Source organism: Euwallacea fornicatus, chromosome 24 (genome assembly GCF_040115645.1).
Source record: "Euwallacea fornicatus isolate EFF26 chromosome 24, ASM4011564v1, whole genome shotgun sequence".
NCBI classification, from domain to species: domain Eukaryota; kingdom Metazoa; phylum Arthropoda; class Insecta; order Coleoptera; family Curculionidae; genus Euwallacea; species Euwallacea fornicatus.
This window is the reverse complement of record NC_089564.1, coordinates 954,229-971,452: the sequence shown is the minus strand read 5'-3', so window position 1 is coordinate 971,452 and position 17,224 is coordinate 954,229. Positions and strand designations below refer to the sequence as shown.

Sequence of the window (17,224 nt, the reverse complement as noted above, 5' to 3'; positions counted from 1 at the left end):
ACAAAAGTATTTTCAGATTGTACATCTTTTATGAGGTAAAATGGGCCATTAATAATTCTGGCTAATAATGCATGAATCTTTCGATAACAAAACTAGTATGATTTTCCATTACGTCTTTAACGGCATTTTTTTTTTACTTTTCAGTTTTTATAACTCATCTCATCTCACAACCATCGAAAAGGTAGTTTATGAAAGTAAATCGGTAGTAGAAACAGAATCTCTAGAACCTACACTATTTCCCCTTGTACCAAAAAACTTGCAATCGGAAAACTCCTTTGTTATTGTTTACGTTTTAAAAATTCTGTCATGTTTGACAGTGATAGTTCCCATTTTTCCTTACGTGTAACCTTACGTGGCACGAATGAGTTGTGCCTGTTCTAGTTGAATTTTCGTTAACAACAGAAATAAAGGTTCAATTAGTGTTTTTCTGCGGGAAATTATGAATTCCGCTCATTTACCACCTCCCCAAAACAACTTCAATCCTCCATCCAACGGGTTCCCGTCTAGGCCCAGCCCCAACGTTCCAGTTGGAGCCCCAACAAAAAATGGTCCACCACCAGTGAATTCTCCCAGTCCCAATTTTGGGTCAGCTAATGCACCCCCTGGTCAAGATATGTCCAGAAGTACTCCTGCTGGCAACCCATCTGCACTACACACCTACCCATCTAATATTCCACAACAAAATGGACAACAGTTTGTAAAAGGGAATGCACCTCCACTACCACAATCACCATATTTAGGAAATAGTGATCATTTAGCAAATAGCCCTCCACCTCAAACTAAGCCTGGATTAAGTCCACCAGGTCCACAACCTTCTCAGTTTATTGGAGGAGGTCCACAGATGGTACCACAAAAACCAGGTAAACATATTTACTACTTTCCCTGGATAAGTAATTTAGTTCTTACAGTTATAAATGAAAGAAAGGAAATAATTCTTAGTCTTAATTTTACAATTATATTTTTCCTTAATTATCATTGTCCTTTTGAGCTTTAATTCTCATTCTGTTGATAAATCCATGATGTTGGTATATCCACTTGAGTGAAATGACCAGCAAGCAAACAATCATTTTGCAACTATTACTTTCTTCAAATCTATTATATCTAATTCTGTATAAATCCTAAAAAGGAGAAACCTAAACTATTTCTTCTCAAAAATAAGTTTTACATGCACTTAAACTCAAGGGTTAGTGCCTGATAGGTAGTTTTTGTAAATGATTTTCTTATTGCAGCAAACATTGCTATTTAATGTGAATAGGAGCATTAGCCCTCAAAAGTAATTATTTTTGTTTTTCTCAATCTCAAATTATTTTCTATTTAATTTGGATTTTACTATAGATTGATTAAATTAATGATAGATGTGGTTTTGTCAGAAATACTTCAGTTTCCCAAATTATCCTTTTTGTAAAAAATTTTACTTTACATTTCATTATGTTATCTCTCTATGTTATAATTTATTATTTATGTATAATTTTTATATAATTAAATAATTTTTGCTCTTCTGATTGTGGTTCTCAAAAAGATCTGTGATTTGTTTTTGTTAAAACGTCATTTCATTACAATTTAACCAAACTTAGGTTTTTGGGGATCCAAATAATTTCTAACAAATTTAACTGATACAATTTATTGATAGAAAGATCATTACCATAATTATGTGCTTTTTCATTAGTATTTAACATTATAGATGCATCTGATTTTGTATTGTCCTATAAACCTTATTGATGAACTTTAATATTACACTCTTAAATGAGGTATATTATATTTTTGAATATTTTCAAAGACAATTTCAAAAGATATCATAAGAAACTAATTTTAGCTGTTTTCAATTCCATTTAGTAATAATCAAATCAGATGTTAACTGATGACCCATGCTTAATTGCATAGTATAATTTCAATACTGTGTGTACTGTTTCTTGAAAATTTTGGTTTCATTATTGTAACAAGACTGATATAAAGACCTTATTTTTCATCTGAGCAGAAGTCTTCACCTCCAAAATTATGGAAATTTTAATTTATTTAAATTTTTTTTCTAGCCATGTACAAATTATTCTTTGTTTTATACACAGGGCAATACCCAAATACAAGCACACCATTAAGTGTGCCTCCCCAAATGCAGCAGAGACCAATTCAGCAACAACCTCAAATGCCACCGCTTCCGCAACAAGGTATGTCTCCAAGAACTGGTCAAATCCTGGCGCCCTTACCAGGTCAACACGTTCCTGGAATGCCCCCAATGCCTGGTCAACCTCCCTCAATGCCTGGTCAACCTCCCTCAATGCAAGGGACAATACCACCTGGGTCACAAATAGCACCAGGACCTCCAATTCAAAACAATATGCAATCTAGACCTCCTATGCCAGGCCAGATGCTACCACCTCAAAGTCATATACCTCAACAAGGACAAATACCACATACTCAAGGTCAATTGCCACCTCATCAAAATCAGATGCCACCTCATCAAAATCAGATGCCACCTCATCAAGGTCAAATGCCACCCCATCAAGGTCAGATGCCACCGTTGCCCGGTCAGATGCCCCCTCAAAATCAAATGCCGCCTTTTTCCAATCGCATGCCTCCATTACCGGGTCAAGGTCCGCCAATGCAACCAGGACACATTGATCCAACCAATCACATGGCTAATCAGATGCAAAATATGTCCCTAACTGGGGCGAGGCCTGGCTCTCACATGCCACCACCTCTGAATAATCAGAATTACATGCAGCAGCAGCAGCAGCAGAGGCCCATGCAGCAAGGACCCCCAGGATATCCTCCAATGGGACAACCAGGAATTGTTGGAGGTTATTCCCAACCTTCCCAGCAACAGAAACGGTTAGATCCTGATCAGATGCCTAGTCCTATACAGGTAATTCAAGACGATCAAAAAACCAGGAGCGGGGTATTTGTGACTAATCAGAAAGGACTTGTACCTCCGTTAGTTACCACTAATTTTGTGGTGCAGGATCAAGGGAACGCCAGTCCTAGGTATATACGTTCTACCATGTACAATGTGCCCATATCCCAGGATATTATGAAACAAACCGCGGTTCCTTTTAGTTTGGTTATTAGCCCCATGGCCCGCTTGGAAAAGAATGAGTACCAGCCTCCGATAGTTAATTTTGGAGAGCTCGGGCCTGTGCGGTGTATTAGATGTAAAGCCTACATGTGCCCTTTCATGCAGTTCATTGACTCTGGTAGACGATTTCAGTGTTTGTTCTGCAAAGCTACCACTGATGTCCCTGCTGAGTATTTCCAGCATTTAGACCATACCGGGCAACGTTTGGATAAATATGAACGACCAGAATTAGTGCTTGGTACTTATGAATTTGTAGCAACGGCCGATTATTGCCGAAATAACGTGTTGCCTAAGCCCCCGGCAGTCATCTTCCTTATAGATGTCTCGTATAACAACATCAAATCGGGTCTTGTGTCCCTTATATGCTCTAGGATGAAGGAAATTATCCAAAACTTGCCTATAGATCAAGGTCAAGACAAGAGTAATATGAGAGTGGGCTTCATCACATACAACAGCTCCGTGCACTTTTACAATATAAAGGGTACCTTGGCCGGGCCTCAAATGATGGTAGTTGGAGACACTCAGGAAATGTTCATGCCCCTTTTAGACGGATTTTTATCTACCCCTCAAGAATCTGAGGCTGTAATTGATGCTCTAATGGAGCAGATCCCCACGATGTTTGCGGAGACTAAGGAAACTGAAATTGTGCTACTGCCTGCCATTTCAGCAGGACTGGAAGCTTTGAAAGCTTCAGAAACTGTCGGAAAGTTAATGGTGTTTCATTCAACTTTACCCACCGCAGAATGCCCCGGTAAACTGAGAAATAGGGACGATAGAAAACTGCTGGGAACTGACAAAGAAAAAACGGTTTTGACTCCCCAAACTCAAGCGTACAACCAACTGGGACAGGACTGCGTCGCTTCTGGTTGTTCTGTAGATTTCTTCATATTCAACAATTCCTACATAGACCTCGCAACAATCAGCCAAGTTTCCAGATTAACAGGAGGGGAAGTGTTTAAGTACACATACTTCCAAGCTGACATTGATGGTGATCGATTAGTTAACGACATAATAACCGACGTCAGCAGGCCTATAGCTTTTGACGGCGTTATGAGAGTCAGAACATCAACCGGGGTAAGGCCCACCGATTTCTACGGATACTTTTATATGTCAAACACCACCGATATTGAACTGGCCGCTTTGGATTGCGACAAAGGGCTCGCCATTGAAATCAAGCACGACGATAAACTGTCTGAGGAAGAAGGAGTATACATTCAAGCAGCTTTGCTGTACACGGCTTGTTCAGGGCAAAGGAGATTAAGGATTATGAACTTGTCCTTGAAGACTTGTTCGCAAATGGCCGATTTGTATAGAAGCTGCGACTTGGACACTTTAATTAATTTTATGGCCAAGCAAGCCACGTACCGGCTGCTGGACAGCAATCCCAAGACTGTGAAGGATGCATTGGTGAATAGAGGAGCTCAAATTTTGGCTACTTATAGAAAAAACTGCGCTACTTCTAGCAGCGCCGGTCAGCTGATACTTCCTGAATGTATGAAGCTGCTTCCACTGTATGTTAACTGTCTCTTGAAGAGCGATGCTCTTTCCGGGGGTTCTGACATGACAATCGACGACAGAGCGTTCGCAATGCAAGTCGTGTTGACCATGGATGTGTTATCTTCTGTTAATCATTTCTACCCAAGGCTAATACCGGTGCACGAAATTGACTTGTCTACAGACCCACTAGAAATGCCAGCGCCCATTCGATGCACCGTAGAAAAAATGAACGAGCAAGGAGTGTATATTTTGGATAACGGCATTCATATGTTCCTTTGGGTCGGGCTAGGGGCCAGCCCCGAGTTTGTGCAGAACGTCTTTGGTGCGCCTTCAGCGATTCAGATCGAAATTGAGAGACCGTTCATTCCAGACTTGGACAACCCCCTCTCGTTGGCAGTGCGGAAGATAATTAATGATGTAAGGATAGAAAGACATAGGTTCATGAGATTAACCATAGTACGGCAAAGAGAAAAGCTAGAGCCAGTGTTCAAACACTTCTTAGTGGAGGATCGCGGTACGGACGGTTCGGCGAGTTATGTAGACTTTCTGTGTCATATGCATAAGGAAATTAGGTCATTGCTAAGCTAGTTTTAATTATTAGTTAACAAAGGGACAATAGAGGATTAAAGCGAATATGTTAGTGGTTGGCCTTGCATTTCTGTTATGTGCAAAGATCAACCATCAGGCGAATTTTATCTGGCGTCAGAGACATCAAGTATCTAAGCTGTCTTTCTTTAAGTCGTCTGATAATGCAATTAAAGTGTATGTTTATTAGCAATCACAGTATAGGAAAGATTGAAATAACTGAAAATTATTAGGAAAATCCAGTTCCAAAATCAAATCCGCCGGGCTGTTTAGGATCTGATTTTTAATAACGAACGTTTAATCACATTTAATCCGGTATCACTTTTCTCTCTGAAAACTGCAAACAAGAAAAAATTAGACGAGATGATCTGCATACCGTGTAACAATGCCCATAATCTTGTAATTCGTAAATTTTGTTGTTTCTAAGTTCGTGAGATTTTCGAAGGGACAGGTAGTAAATTAATGAAAGAGGTTTAAATTATAGATTCTTAATTATACTAAAAATTTGGTTTTTGTTTCCTGAAACTCTTTAAGTTAACATCAAGTCTATGTTTATAGTTATATTAGCTTATTATGTTTTGTATATATGTATTACTTTTTCTAAAAAACAAATATATTTTATTTTATTGGACGGATTAGTTCATTAGTAGATACCTACATCTACTGGAAGAACTTCAATTTTTCTTTAAACGGTCTCGACTCACTGGCTCTTATCTTTGTTTAATTTATTTGTGAAAATAGAAGTTCTTTTGGTTGCGATGGAGAGGGTCACAATCGAGTAGTGATGATATCTTTTTCGTCCGATTTTAAGTTTTTAGATTTAAGTATTTTTTTCCAAAGGGGCCCTTCCGACGCTGCTCATCCAACATATTCCATCCTCCTTCACGCATTGGAAAGTCGCTTTCCAGAGGCGGATTGTGTTTGAGTAGGTTATTAACTTAATTTTATATAGTTTTTGCGATTGTTTTCTATGGTTTCTCTAAAACTTTACATGTCTCAATCGACGCTTTTCCAGTAAATGGCGTAACTAATTAACTAGAGTTGCCATTTTGATGGAATTATATGCTAAGAAGTATTCTTTCGTAACGACAAACTAGCCTACGTGAAACTAAGCATTGCAAGATACTGGGATTTGAAATGAGCATGAAGAGCCTCATCTATTGAAATAAAAATATATAGGGCATTCTGTCTAAGAAATTAGTTTGAATCCATAATTTTTTTTTGGAAAACTGTATAATGTTCACTATTTTAAAATGTAGTCAAAATCATGATCTTTGTTCCTGGTGTGACCGTGTATGTATAGTTTATATGTAGATGGGATATAAAAGAGACCGTTCAGAAAACTTATTGACGGACTTGGGAAAGTTGCGGAGAAAGTGATCGAGGCCAGGCTGATGGCCTAGGTCAGCGAACATGGTATGGTGGGTGATAGGCAATTAGGCTTAGTTAAGGGCAAAAATTAAAGTTTTTTCTGTTGTATTGAACACTTTGTAAATATTTTTGGCTAAAAGAGAATTCGCACCTGCTAAGATGAGGTTACACGAGCCTCCATCCTAAAATGATCAAAATCTCACTTAAGTTAGCGGCGATATTAATTTCTTTATGAGGCACCGTAAATGTTTCAAATTTAATTTAAAATGTTATAGCTTCGAGTCATTGCATCAAAGGGAAAAAATCTAGGAACTAACACAGGTTTAAGAGAGGATTCTATTACGTGAAAAAATGCAGGTGGTCCCATTAAAAAAAAAGTACTTTATGCCGCTCTGCCTTTTTGAGACACCCCGTAGGGTTGTCGTTAATTTTAAAATTCACTTTCATTAGCTTCACATATATATTCCCATAGTTGATTTTTTTATGAAATCACAAATAAACCCATAGAAGTCCGTAAAGCTGTTTGACGTACGCCCTGTATAACTTTGTAAGTGAAATCGTGCTCTAAGAATCCAAATCTACCGTTATTGTGGAAAGTCAGAACCGGTTACCATTGAAGAATCGTAAACGCCTAAATTCGTAGAGGTGATTGACGTAAGATTGTAACCTCAACTAGGAACTTTGTCCTGTCACATTTGTAGTTCCCTGTTACATTAAAATTACATATTTATTTTCGTCGAAAAAAAAAAAGAAAAGCAAAAAAAGTTTATTAAAAAGTTTAGCAACTTTTACTTAATTTAGTTTACGAAGATATAATAATGCCATCAAAGAAGAAAAAATACAACGCCCGTTTCCCGGCCGTAAGTTACCGAATTCCCCACACAAGGGGCTTACTATGAGATAGACGTTTAACATACCTGTTTTAGGGTCGCATCAAGAAAATAATGCAAACTGATGAGGAAGTGGGTAAAGTAGCACAAGCAGTACCAGTCATAATCTATATCCTTTTTAAACAACATTTTCATGTCTAACTTATAACCTAAACAACTATCCAAGCTAATATTCCTTTGATTTGCAGCATGTGTTGTATTTACATTGCTACTATATTGTGTTACATTCTGTATTTACATGTTCGGACATAGAATACTTGTTTGTGAATGAATTTAGGGGAATGAGAGTTGTTTATAAGAGAAAGTACATCTTGACAAACTCCAGTACCCAAAGTAATGTGCACATTCGCAACAATATGCGTGACTTTTTTTTACTAATTTTTATGTTTTATAACGTGTTAAAGTAAGACAGATATCCTCTTGCCAGAATGTGCACTAATGTAGGTGTCTGAATGCCTTCGTGTTGGATTCTTGTATGGATAAGTGTTAGCTAATGTAATGACATTTTGGTAAATGGTAGATGTATCCGTGTGATAAGTACATTTCCATGTTCCCTGTGCTGTCAAATCCTGCAATTGATTTGCCAAGAAGTTGAATTTGAATGAACTTTTTGGCATGAGGCTAGCATAAATGAGAATGAATATCAATTCCATATTATTCAAATTAAACAGCGTAGTGAGTAAAAAAACTAACTGAATTACATTTCTATACACAATATTATTTCAAATTTGACAAATAACAAAAATGATATATAAAATTGATTTAGGCCAATTATTATTAGTTCTAAGAAAGTGTGAATTTAAAAGCTTTGGGAAATGTTGGCCTGAATAAGAGATACTTATCAGATTCTTTTTGCATTTTAATAGTCATTGATAAGAAAAATAAGGCAATACAAGAATTTCATGCCACACTTCATTAATATTTGGTTTAAAATTAAAAAAAAAAGCTGTAGATCCGTCATTTTGAAAATAGCACTTGTTTGTTGGTATGTTTTTAAGACCTAGAGAAAGAAGAAAAACAATATTTTACTGTACTTAAAAAAAAACAAGTTTAAATCATATCTCAAAAACAACAGCTGTAAACAAAAACCTGATAAGTGTATCTCATTTTGGGTAACATTCCCTAGAAACTACACTTATTTACCTAATTTTCTTTCAAGTAATAATAGCGCGGCTAAATTGATTTAAAAAAATTGATAAAACCTTGTTTGTTAGCAAGTGATGAACTTCTTTAAAAAAATATGAGCGGATTTAAATCAATCCTCTAAAACTGCAATTCTTTTTCTATGTAACCAAGTTTGTAGCAGCTAGGTTTAAAGGCCACTCACTAAAACTGAAAATATCTCACCCAGTATACTATGTACTGTTGTGTTTCTATTGCCGCAACCCCAACATTAAGGCCATTTTAATAAATATAAATAATTTTTTATTTGGTAAGTAGGAAACGGTATGGTTCACGTTAAAATGACACTCTATGTATGGTAATTGGTTTTGTTTATTCTCTAAAATGTGCCCTTTGAAGAGGGAAAATTGAAAATATTATAATACATTTGTCAATAAATAGTATGTTAGGTAGCATGAAAATTACCAGCACTTACGCCTTATTCCACTATCTTAGCTTTCATGACTTTTTTCCTTAACCCTGTGCACCTAAAGCATTAGAAATGTTCATTGAATCCCTCCTAAAGAAGTCATCAGAAATCACGCAAAATCGGAATGCAAAAACATTAACTCCGTCCCATATGAAACAATGCATTCTTTCAGAGAGCAGATTTGATTTTTTAAAAGGTAAGTAAAATGGTGGGGAAAACAATATTTTCCATTAACTTACAATGGGAGACATAAGGAACTTTAGGAAATTTCCAGTAGCAGTCAGAAAATTTTATCAATATGGGTTTACAAAGATTAACATCGTGTATCTCAGTAAACAAATGTTTCTGGATGTACGTTTTGTTAATTAAAACAAGTTATTTGGGAAAACTTAACAAGTTATTAGTATCGATAAGTTTTTATTTATTTAATGACCAAATATTAACCAACTGAGAATTACGTTATCATCTTATAATTTTTTTAGAACTCCTTAATGTTATTTTTTGCGCAGTCATTGAATTACTTAATTGCACAAGGTTAACTCAGTTTAGTTTAAGTATATTTGAAAAGTACGCTTTTCCTCTAGACTTGGTAAAAAATATTCCCGACGCAAGCATACAGGAAGATAATGAAAATAATGCCCTAGCTGAATCTAATGTGGACTTTGGGATTATTCCTGACGATCCTGGAACACCAATTGAACCTCCACCTCCTCCGAAGGAGAGAAGAAAAGATCAAGTTCCAAGTGAGTTTTTAATTAAAAGACTCTTTTCTTAACTTATAAATCAAGGTTTGGTTTACACATGTTACACAAACGCTACGTCCAAAGAATAAAACGCTCGGAACAAAAAGTCGTTTTGAGGTCCCCACTTACGGGGTCACTTTGAGAACATTTTTATGTAATAATACAATTTGACTTCGTCTACGCGGGGCCGAATCGGGCCCACCTTTCTGACGTTAAACACCTTGCATATAATTTTTTTACGGTTTCTCTCATTAGAGGGCTCTATTGCAGCATTTCACTGTGAGCAAAGCAGTTCCAAAGCCAGTTCTACAAGTAGAACGCCCGTAATCCAGTTCGGTCCCAACGTCTCCAGGCCGGAAAGTTCTAAATTCAACTTTTCAGTAGACAATTTATTAGCGAATAAAGATAGCCATCAAGAACAGTCGAAACTGCACGTCACCATCGCTTCACAAGAACTATCGCGTTCGCAGCCAGACTCCAACCCCGTGACGAGAAGTCATTCAATTTCGAAAACTGGATCCTCGTCGTTCGAGGTGATGCCCTCTTTAGTGCCACTTTCTGCAAATATGTATGGTCATAGTAGTAGTAGTAGTACAGGCGACAATTTGTGTATTGACGAGGACTATGACAATTAATGAAGAGACTGTAGAGAAACATAGAGGTGGACAGGTAATAAGATTTTTTTAAATTTTATTCTTACCTGATTTCAGTCATCCGTATAATTATTCGAACCACCGCTATATACATATGCCTACCATTGATTTGAATTCACTTCTTAGTGTTTTTCGACTTCGAAGCCGAAATGTTATTTTTATTATAACTTTTATTTTGTTTATCTTAACAAATCGTATTGCATAGTAATAATCTTTAAGAGATATTAAGATGAAAAGTAGGCAAACGGAAGAGACTTTTCATTGATATAACGACTTAAACTTACTGTTAATGAAGTTACGCTCCTTACTATTTTTCGACTTCGAACTCGAAGTTGTGAATTAAATTACTTCGGTATTTTGACATTTTCATTGAAACAAATCTTGTTGCGCAGTAATAATCTTTAAGCGAAATTGATGTGTGTTTATAGAAAAAAATAATAAAATATTTTCTTGTATTTGTAGTGAACTATTTTTCCTACAGAGGCGAATAGTTGTTATTTTATTATTTGTTATATTTGTTGTATAAAATGATAATTATCATGTAGGCAAGCAAAAAAGACTTTTCAGGCTTACATTGTCTTTAATGTGGTCAGACCTTACTATTGGCACAGCAGTGTTCTTGCGAGTGCCGAGATCAATTCAAATCCAACTCCAAAAGGTGACACGAGTCAAAGTCGGCATACTGAATAAATGAATAGAAAAACTTACCCATTTTTTTCAAGGATTTTCAAGAGGGGGTGCTAGAACCTTTAATTTGATGTGTCGTAATTTTGACGGGAAGCGCTTTCCCATTGGATTTTCTTGTAATCTGAAAATTACACAAAAAAAATGAAACTTTATTCTGAATTTCAATTTCGAGTTCAATCATTGAAATAACTGTCCATCTATGCACACTTCTGTTATCTAATTTTATTTACTTCATATTTAAATATGCGCATTTGTAATAATTTCGGTAATTAAATTCGCTGCACCTCTGCGCAAACACACCCATTATTCCACCGTTAATTGACTAAACATTCCTACATAAAATCTACCAGGAAGTTGACTTTTTGAAAAAATGAGGAATAAAAAAAGGAAATTAACACGTAAAATTGTGTGCATAAATCTAATTAGTCTGACAGGGGAATTAGCAGTTTTCTACCAAAATATGCAATTTTCCGAAAAAAACCCTCAAAAGTTTTTGTTCTAGAGCTATAATTACAAAACTGCCAGGCAAATCTTAAAGGGAGTAATATGTAAAGAAATTAAATTGAAAAAACTTGCTTTTCCCCGATTGATAAAAAGTTACTTTGAATGACAGAAAACGGGGAGCTCTTCATAACTTTGCCATCATCCGGGCTTCTTAAAAGTCTCGTCTGAACTAGTCTATGAATTCCACTGTGACAATAATTTTCTTACTTTTTCGTCTTGTAAAATAAATAGTAACTCGCTTTAGTAAATAATCAAAAGGTGAAAAAGTCGTAAATTATTGAAAGTAGAGATAAGGTAGCAAGTTTCATTACTCCGAGTGACACAAATACATCATTTGCTGTCGATTTCGTACTATTCAAAATCCACGTTTGTTTGATTTTTGAATATTTTTTGTTCTTGTTCTAATTCACTGAAATTTTTATTCGTAATTAACTACGATGTCGTTTTGGCGTGTCGATGTGATTTTAAAATTTACTGGTTGATAGTTTTTCTGGTGTCATGCCCTGGCACCGCCTCCATCAAGCGGCACTATTTCGTGGTATCCTAGGCACACGAAGCCGCCTAAACATGCGGAATGTAGATCGTGAGAATAAAAATGACAACACAATTGTTATAAATGCAGGTGGGTGGTCCTTGTGGCTTTCTAACGCGTGAAACAACCAAATTCAATTTTATGTCGACGGAGTAGCGTTACACGTTCCTTTTATAAGTTCACGAGGCGTGGAGAAAAAACTGTCCATTGTGATTTAAATCTTTACTATAGTAGAATCAGATTATACAGGAATAAAAATAAACATGAAAATTATATGACAAGTAGATAGTTAAAGCAGAGCAAAATAACACACACAGAGAGTGAAAAACACAACCATAATTCAAGTTTATAATACTATTAAATTGTATAATATTTTGTTAATAATATAAATTACTCTATTAATAAAATAAATAGCTATAGTATATCATTACTTTTAACGATTTAATTGGGTGTTTAAGAATACTTCGTAAAAATTTAATCGTTATTAATCTCATCACAACTAAATTATATTCGTCCAGGAACCAACACTTTATTTTCTCTTCATCGGGATTATCGTTTTCAGGCATAATGTCTTAATTTTTTGGTAGAAATAACTTCTTCAGTTCCCAGTTGAACAGGAAAAAAATGCTTGCATAATGAAATATCAGTAAATTTCAAATAAAGTAGTGTATTTGGAAAAGTGACTCTAATTTTTTCATAGTTACTGTTTAACACCGAGAAAAGTACAAAAATTCTACAGTTTCGTCACTTATCACAAATACCATATTGTCGTCTTTGTAATATATTCAACTGAAATGGTACTAAAACGAGCGCCCGTTTATTTCTAATTCCTAAACATGGTGGATATTACTCGAATGTGATTTCTACACTCTACGATAAATTACTAGTTTAACTCGATATCTTTATGTTAATAATGGAAAAGAATTAAACACGAATTAATTCAATAAAAGGTACAGAACATCCGTTTCTTGCAACTCATTTAGAATTTTTTCAGTTCGTTTGGTTATTTCAGAAGCGACTAATGTTAATGTTGGGCCTATGCGCGGTGTTATTGTCATTAGAATTACGACACGAAACGAATTTTCAGAAATTGGTTAATGCAAGCGACCCAACCGCACTTCTGCTTCACTTTTACACCAATTATCCGGATTGATAAAAATAATCCCACACGAATACGTAATAATTGACTTGCATTTTTACAATACTTACCACTAGGTAGGACTAAAAACTAAACGTTAAGAATGCATTCAAATAATACAAAAATATCATACAAAAAGGAAATAAGTACAGTGCCAGGCCTTAATGCTAAGATAATTGTCGTAATATTGTAATCATCATCTTAACAGTGAATTAGTTTTATTCGTAAACTTGAGGTAACTACTCGCCCTGATATTAGGTGACTGAAGGGTCCAGTAGATATGAGAAATTAAGTGAGTTATTGCTTTTTTCCTTTACGAAACGGTCAACGTACATATACCAATTACATATAATCAATTAAAACGGTCAAAACTCAAATTCTATAAGGCACATTCAACGAACGTAAATATTTGCCCGGATCGATCCGGATTAAAGACACTTCAGTTACCTACTGTGGGCCTAGATAACGAGAAACGGGTACAGTATGGAATGGCAACTACATATTATTCGAAAATTCTACTTTCATATGAAATCCCCGAAATGGTCCAAATCACTACCACCGATTTTGATTAATTGGACGTGTTAATGGGGGGGAGGTAGTCGACATTCTGGTTAAATAAGAGATAATTTTAACTGTCGTAACTGGAACTGTTGTGGTGATCCGCCTGCGGCGATGGTGGAGTGGAAAGATTCGAACTATTGTTGCTGGCGATTGAGTGGCGAGGGCTGCTTTTCGCCTCTGTTGCCTGTTTCAAAAATATTATATTTAATCGGGGACATCTGTGCCAGAAGTAATTGGTTGCAATGTTAGTCTACAACTCGTGTTAGGTGACAACATGTCAAAACGGAATGCGTGGTTTATTTTAATCTCGTAGCTTGATTAAACAAGTTCTTACATAAATGTCTAACTTAGGCGTCTCATAAATTGTTAATTATTGGGCGAAAAGTTCATCGGTTTTTAACGAAAAATGTGTTCCGAAATCGCGAAACACTGGATAGACGGCTAAATGTTCAGTCTTTGCGATAATTCTAACGTACAAGGCGGTATATATCTCGACAATGTCCAAACGTCGTTGAATATTGGAAATAGGGCTCAAGAAAAGAATTATCAAGATGTTCTCGTTTTGATTCTCTACGTCCAAGTAAAAAAAAGTTTAAAAGAGTGAATTGCGCATGTGCTCAATTTGACCAACTGATGTCAGCAAATCAGTCAGTCATTTTTCAATTAGCAATAGCACGTGTTGCGTTGTAGAAATGCTCCGTAAAATAGCTTCGATCCGCGAGATTCTCATAGTCACCTGAGCATCTTCATTTTCTGCATTTTTATAGTCAATGACGTTATCAACACATTAAATCCAACAGGTAGCTGGCTACATCCTTCAGGAATTTCCACTTCCTGTTAATTGCCATTGGCGCGAGGAGAAGCTTTCAAGTATGCCACGCCATTTTCATGAACGGTTGAAACATCACTGTTGGTTTGCAGGATTAATTTAATTGTTTGCTTTTAAATGAATTTTATTTCAATGCTTCGTGACAACAATGCCATTCTGCAAAACAAAGTGAGGACGCTAGACGTCGGAACCTTAACGTCAAATCTAACGTTAGAATTATACGCTCCCTTTGGTTTGCATTTTGTCCATCAGACCTATAGAAATTATAATCAATCTTCTACACACACCGTTTGTACCTAGACTGTAAATTACTGATAACGAGTCTATACTAAAGAGAATATTTCGTTAGGTTAGTTCTAGTTATCTTCTACTAATATTTTAAAAGAATAAGAGTGCAAACACGTTTATTAGTTTAGCAATGCTTCAATCTTTAACACTGTTTTGAAGGAACCTTTAATCACACATCACACGCCCTCGCTCTTTCTAAACTGATCATTGGAATAATTCTTCAAATTCGGTTGAGTTTCCGCACTGGAGAATTTCATGAAATTTATACATTATTCGAATGTGTATTATTTCTACTTGAATTTCAAGAATTGAATCACACAAATGTGTCGTATTCTGCAATTCGGAAAATGGATCTTTTTCTGGAAATTGCGCTGTGTTTTAGCGGTACGATCCGTTTCCCGAATTCCAAAATATGCGTCGGAAAATGTAGGAGCCAGTTTGTTAGTAAAATTTTAGTTCGCACACGGGGAGCACAAACAATAAAACCTACGTCAATTGGAATGAAGGCATATTGTAAACACACTTCTTCTCATTTTCCCTAATTGTCATAAAGTAGTTTTTGGTTTTCCCACCTAATAAATAAATTAGAAAAAAAAATACATATTTCGACTTCCAGTTTTCAATTTAGCTACACTGAAATTTAAGGCACATACGTATATATTACCGACGAGCATATGGTATTATATAATAACCACATTATTTGGTAGCCATGGGCACGTAATTCGCTTCAGAAGAGGAACAATCAGCAAATTTCCTACTACAGCCATATTCATAGCCGAGTTGAAAAGGATATATAAATGTAAATGTGTTAAGGCACTAAGTTTGCCTTTTTGCCAAGTAAATCATATAATATTTTTCCAAATTCGTACCGATTGACTCGCTCTTCTCCTATATACGAGAAACTTCATAGAGCTAAAAAGTGATTAACCCAAAACAGGTCTGTTAAGTGTTATTAAAAAGTAACTTTGCCGTCAACCGTTGAAAAATTATTTTCCTTTTCAGTGTGGCTAAACCGAAATTGGCAAAATAAAGCTTATACAATGTCAAATATAATTAGGAACGCGTTCTTTTATCCACCATAGGCAACTGATTCAATCCTTTGCATTCTTTTTCCGACCAACGGATGTGCAATCGCATTCTATAAATCCTGACGTCTCAACTTTCGATACAATCTACATTAATCGAAAGATTTTGATCATTAACTTTTGGTACCAAAGTTAAACTTATCGTAATTGTTACACAGGGTGTCCCTGAAAAGACTATATAACGACTGACTAAACATAAGGCCGTTCTCAGCAAACTTATCCATATTCAACGTTCCTTCGTTTTGCCGCTACAGGGCATTTGAATTTTTTTTAGAATGACAAATTTATTTTTTCCTGGGAATTTTGGCGCCCTGTAGCGATGAAACGAAGCAACATTTGGTAGAGTAAGTGTGTCTAGAACTTCTTAATTTTGGTTCAGAATTTTTTGGCCAAGCGTTGTACAGTCATTTCAGGGACACCTTGTATTAACTGGGCGACGTCACGCCAGCGGTACTGATCAGTGATGAATTCCATCAATGTGCGTGGATGAATAAATGAAAGCGCCCTAAACATAAAATGTCAACGGTCTGTTACCTTAATGATGTCTTGTAATGACGACATACTGCCAATGCTGGCAGGATCAGGCGACGGTGACGTGTCCGACGGTCGTGGCAATGCCGGTGGCAGATCGCGGGGACGCGGCGGCGCAGCCCTTTTGGCGCCGTTGTAAACGGGCGGTGCCGGTCGCAATGGCATGGGATTTGAGATTTCTAAGTGTGGTCTTAACTTACCCGAAGAAGGAACTGGAGGTAAGGGTGCTTGTTTCGTAGGCTGCAAATGAAAAATGAAAGTGTATATGGTTTTTGTCTATATTTTGCAAAACCCAGTCTTTTTTGTCTCAGCAAAGGCATCCTGTACATAAATGTTTGTAAGCGACTATAAGAGTAGGATTATTAATATGCTGTTAACTTTAATTACAAGATTATTTCAAGTATTGACTAGTTTTCGTTATGGTAGTTTTTTTATATTTTTACTGTGTAACCGAGGTACTCACCCTGGGCTGAGGTGTAGGTGGTCCATACGAAGCTTGATCAGGAAGTTGGTCGACAAGACTTGTAGTTAAATCGATCAGTCTTTGTTGCTGGATACTATCGCCTGGCCCTACATGGCTAATATGATTAAAATTCGTCGGTGCCGATATTAGCTTAGAACGCCTATCCGTATTTCTGTAGAAATAAATAAAAGGAATATTACTTTATA

The 17,224-nt window shown here is 36.1% G+C and overlaps 3 protein-coding genes across 10 annotated transcripts in view; 2 read left to right on the top strand and 1 right to left on the bottom strand.

Moving 5' to 3' along the window:
- The first annotated feature begins 316 nt into the window (after positions 1-316).
- Sec24CD (Secretory 24CD) lies at positions 317-5,783 on the top strand. The gene is made up of 2 exons (XM_066295962.1): positions 317-860; positions 2,064-5,783. Exons 1-2 carry the CDS (start codon positions 440-442, stop codon positions 5,153-5,155), a joined length of 3,513 nt encoding a protein of 1,170 aa, XP_066152059.1. The 5' UTR covers positions 317-439; the 3' UTR covers positions 5,156-5,783.
- Positions 5,784-7,189: 1,406 nt separating this feature from the next.
- NC2alpha (negative cofactor 2 alpha) lies at positions 7,190-10,855 on the top strand. The gene is made up of 5 exons (XM_066296274.1): positions 7,190-7,383; positions 7,450-7,522; positions 9,063-9,200; positions 9,589-9,747; positions 10,018-10,855. The coding sequence occupies exons 1-5, from the start codon at positions 7,342-7,344 to the stop codon at positions 10,380-10,382; spliced, it is 777 nt and encodes a 258-aa protein (XP_066152371.1). The 5' UTR covers positions 7,190-7,341; the 3' UTR covers positions 10,383-10,855.
- A 1,475-nt stretch (positions 10,856-12,330) lies between these two features.
- The window catches only part of gek (serine/threonine-protein kinase gek), a 30,023-nt gene continuing 25,129 nt past the window's right edge, over positions 12,331-17,224 (bottom strand). For 7 of the 8 annotated variants that reach the window (XM_066296272.1, XM_066296273.1, XM_066296267.1 and 4 more), the window contains 3 exons: positions 17,019-17,190; positions 16,559-16,795; positions 12,331-14,006 (listed from right to left, as the gene is read on the bottom strand). In XM_066296272.1, coding sequence (XP_066152369.1) covers positions 13,890-14,006; positions 16,559-16,795; positions 17,019-17,190 — 526 coding nt within the window. In that variant the 3' untranslated portion in view covers positions 12,331-13,889. Of the gene's footprint in view, positions 14,007-15,429; positions 15,512-16,558; positions 16,796-17,018; positions 17,191-17,224 lie in introns of all 8 variants that reach the window. The other variant, XR_010733371.1, reaches the window with a different exon arrangement.

Bases quoted from the DNA above. Each gene is read 5' to 3' on its own strand.
- Sec24CD (XM_066295962.1), top strand. From the start codon at position 440: ATGAATTCCGCTCATTTACCACCTCCCCAAAACAACTTCAATCCTCCA. The intron at 861-2,063 runs GTAAACATATTT...TTTTATACACAG, and splicing joins GATGGTACCACAAAAACCAG to GGCAATACCCAAATACAAGC.
- NC2alpha (XM_066296274.1), top strand. From the start codon at position 7,342: ATGCCATCAAAGAAGAAAAAATACAACGCCCGTTTCCCGGCC. The intron at 7,384-7,449 runs GTAAGTTACCGA...TACCTGTTTTAG, and splicing joins ACAACGCCCGTTTCCCGGCC to GGTCGCATCAAGAAAATAAT. The intron at 7,523-9,062 runs ATATCCTTTTTA...AACCCTGTGCAC, and splicing joins AGCAGTACCAGTCATAATCT to CTAAAGCATTAGAAATGTTC.